Genomic DNA, 1,896 nt, shown 5'->3' with positions numbered 1-1,896 from the left:
TTGTGCATGTAGTCTGCATTTGATCATCAGCTCTTCATAGAGCTTCCCTCTGTTCTCAGGCATATACTGGGCCTGGCAGTAGAGAAATAAATGAAGATATGATCAATTATATAAAAAACCTAATAGTCTAGTAGACAGGGCAGAATCTAGGCACATATATTTTATCCCTGACATTTTGTGTTGGAGACAGGACATCTGAAAGAAGGAAAGGGAAGAACTTCCTTTACGTCCTCTCTTGGGCCTAATCCTCATCTGTCTTCTCTCATCTGCCTACCATGCTAGGCTTGAATGGTACTCCCTTCCAGCCAGCCACACTACAGCTGACAGGCATTCCTGGGATGAACACAGGCCAAGCTTGGATTGCCCTGATTTTCTGTTTCCTCTATTTCATCTCCATTGCAGGCAACCTCAGTATCCTTGCTCTGGTCATTCGGGAACCTCCTCTACACCAACCCATGTACTATTTCCTCTCTATGCTCTCTCTCAATGACTTGGGAGTGTCCCTATCTACACTTCCTACCGTACTTGCTACCTTCTGTTTCAATTACCGCCATGTTGATTTTGATGCCTGTCTGGTACAGATGTTCTTCATTCACACGTTTTCTTTCATGGAATCGGGCATACTACTTGCCATGAGCTTTGATCGTTTTGTGGCTATCTGTGACCCACTACGCTATTCCACTGTGCTTACCAATAGCCGCATCCTGGCTATGGGTCTGGGTATCCTTGCAAAAAGTTTCACTACCCTCTTTCCTTTCCCCTTTCTTGTAAAAAGATTGCCCTTTTGCAAGGGCAATGTGCTACACCATTCATATTGCCTCCATCCAGATCTGATGAAAGTGGCATGTGGAGACATCCATGTTAACAATATCTATGGGCTCTTTGTGGTAATTTTCACATATGGTGTGGACTCAGTTTTTATCCTTCTGTCTTATGCACTGATCTTGAGAGCTGTGTTGGTTATTGCATCACACGAACAGCGACTCAAGGCACTCAACACCTGTATATCACACATCTGTGCAGTACTGGCATTTTATGTTCCCATAATTGCTGTCTCCATGATCCACCGCTTCTGGAAAAGTGCTCCAGCTGTTGTTCATGTTATGATGTCCAATGTCTATCTATTCGTACCTCCCATGCTCAACCCCATCATCTATAGCGTGAAGACCAAGGAGATCCGCAAAGGGATGCTCAAAGTCTTCCATAAATCTCAGACCTGAGGAATGTGGCAGAACCTGAGAGAGCTCTGTAAGAGAAGAGACTAAAACTTGCCTGCTAAATTTAAGAATATTGCTGAAACAAAGTAGAGGCCTGAAGCTTTCAATAGCTGTGATTTTGGAATTTTGTGACTTTATTGGAATCAATAAAAGAGTAATTCGGGGTGTGGGGAAACTGGGAAAGGGGATAACATTTGAAGTGTAAATAAAGAAAATATCCAATAAAAGGAAGGAAAAAGAGAATAATTTAATTGATACAATGGTAAACTTAGTTATTGGCCAATGACTGTGAGAGTCCTTCTGTTAATTTCTGAGAATGTTATAATGGTGAGCATAACACATTGTTAAATGAACAGATATACATGTCAAAAGATGTAGAAGCAGCAGCTGATGCCCTGAAAAGTGCTGGTTATTTATTTATTTATTTATTTTAGGAATAACAGAGTCCTGCAGGCAAAGTGGCTTGAACACAGGGGATTTTAAAAATCACAAAAAATGAGGTGGAAAATTTGAATAGAGAATAGTCCTATGGAGGTTTGGTGTTGATATATATTTGTAGAAATAAAGGTATGCTATATTAGGTGGTAGGGAATAGCTCCTGAAAACTGACAGACAGGTTTGGTAGAGTGTTTCCTTCAGGATGAAAGGGAGAAGGGAACATTTAGGTCTTCCCAGAAAA

General features: G+C 41.2%; 1 protein-coding gene across 1 annotated transcript; it reads left to right on the top strand.

The window, feature by feature from the left end:
- The first annotated feature begins 275 nt into the window (after positions 1-275).
- Positions 276-1,220, top strand: Olfr640 (olfactory receptor 640). The gene has a single exon (NM_146822.2). It carries the CDS (start codon positions 276-278, stop codon positions 1,218-1,220), a length of 945 nt encoding a protein of 314 aa, NP_667033.2.
- The last annotated feature ends 676 nt before the right edge of the window (positions 1,221-1,896 follow it).

Source organism: Mus musculus, chromosome 7, assembly GCF_000001635.26.
Source record: "Mus musculus strain C57BL/6J chromosome 7, GRCm38.p6 C57BL/6J".
In the NCBI taxonomy this organism is placed as follows: Eukaryota; Metazoa; Chordata; class Mammalia; order Rodentia; family Muridae; genus Mus; species Mus musculus.
This window is presented reverse-complemented; position numbering and strand designations above follow the sequence as displayed.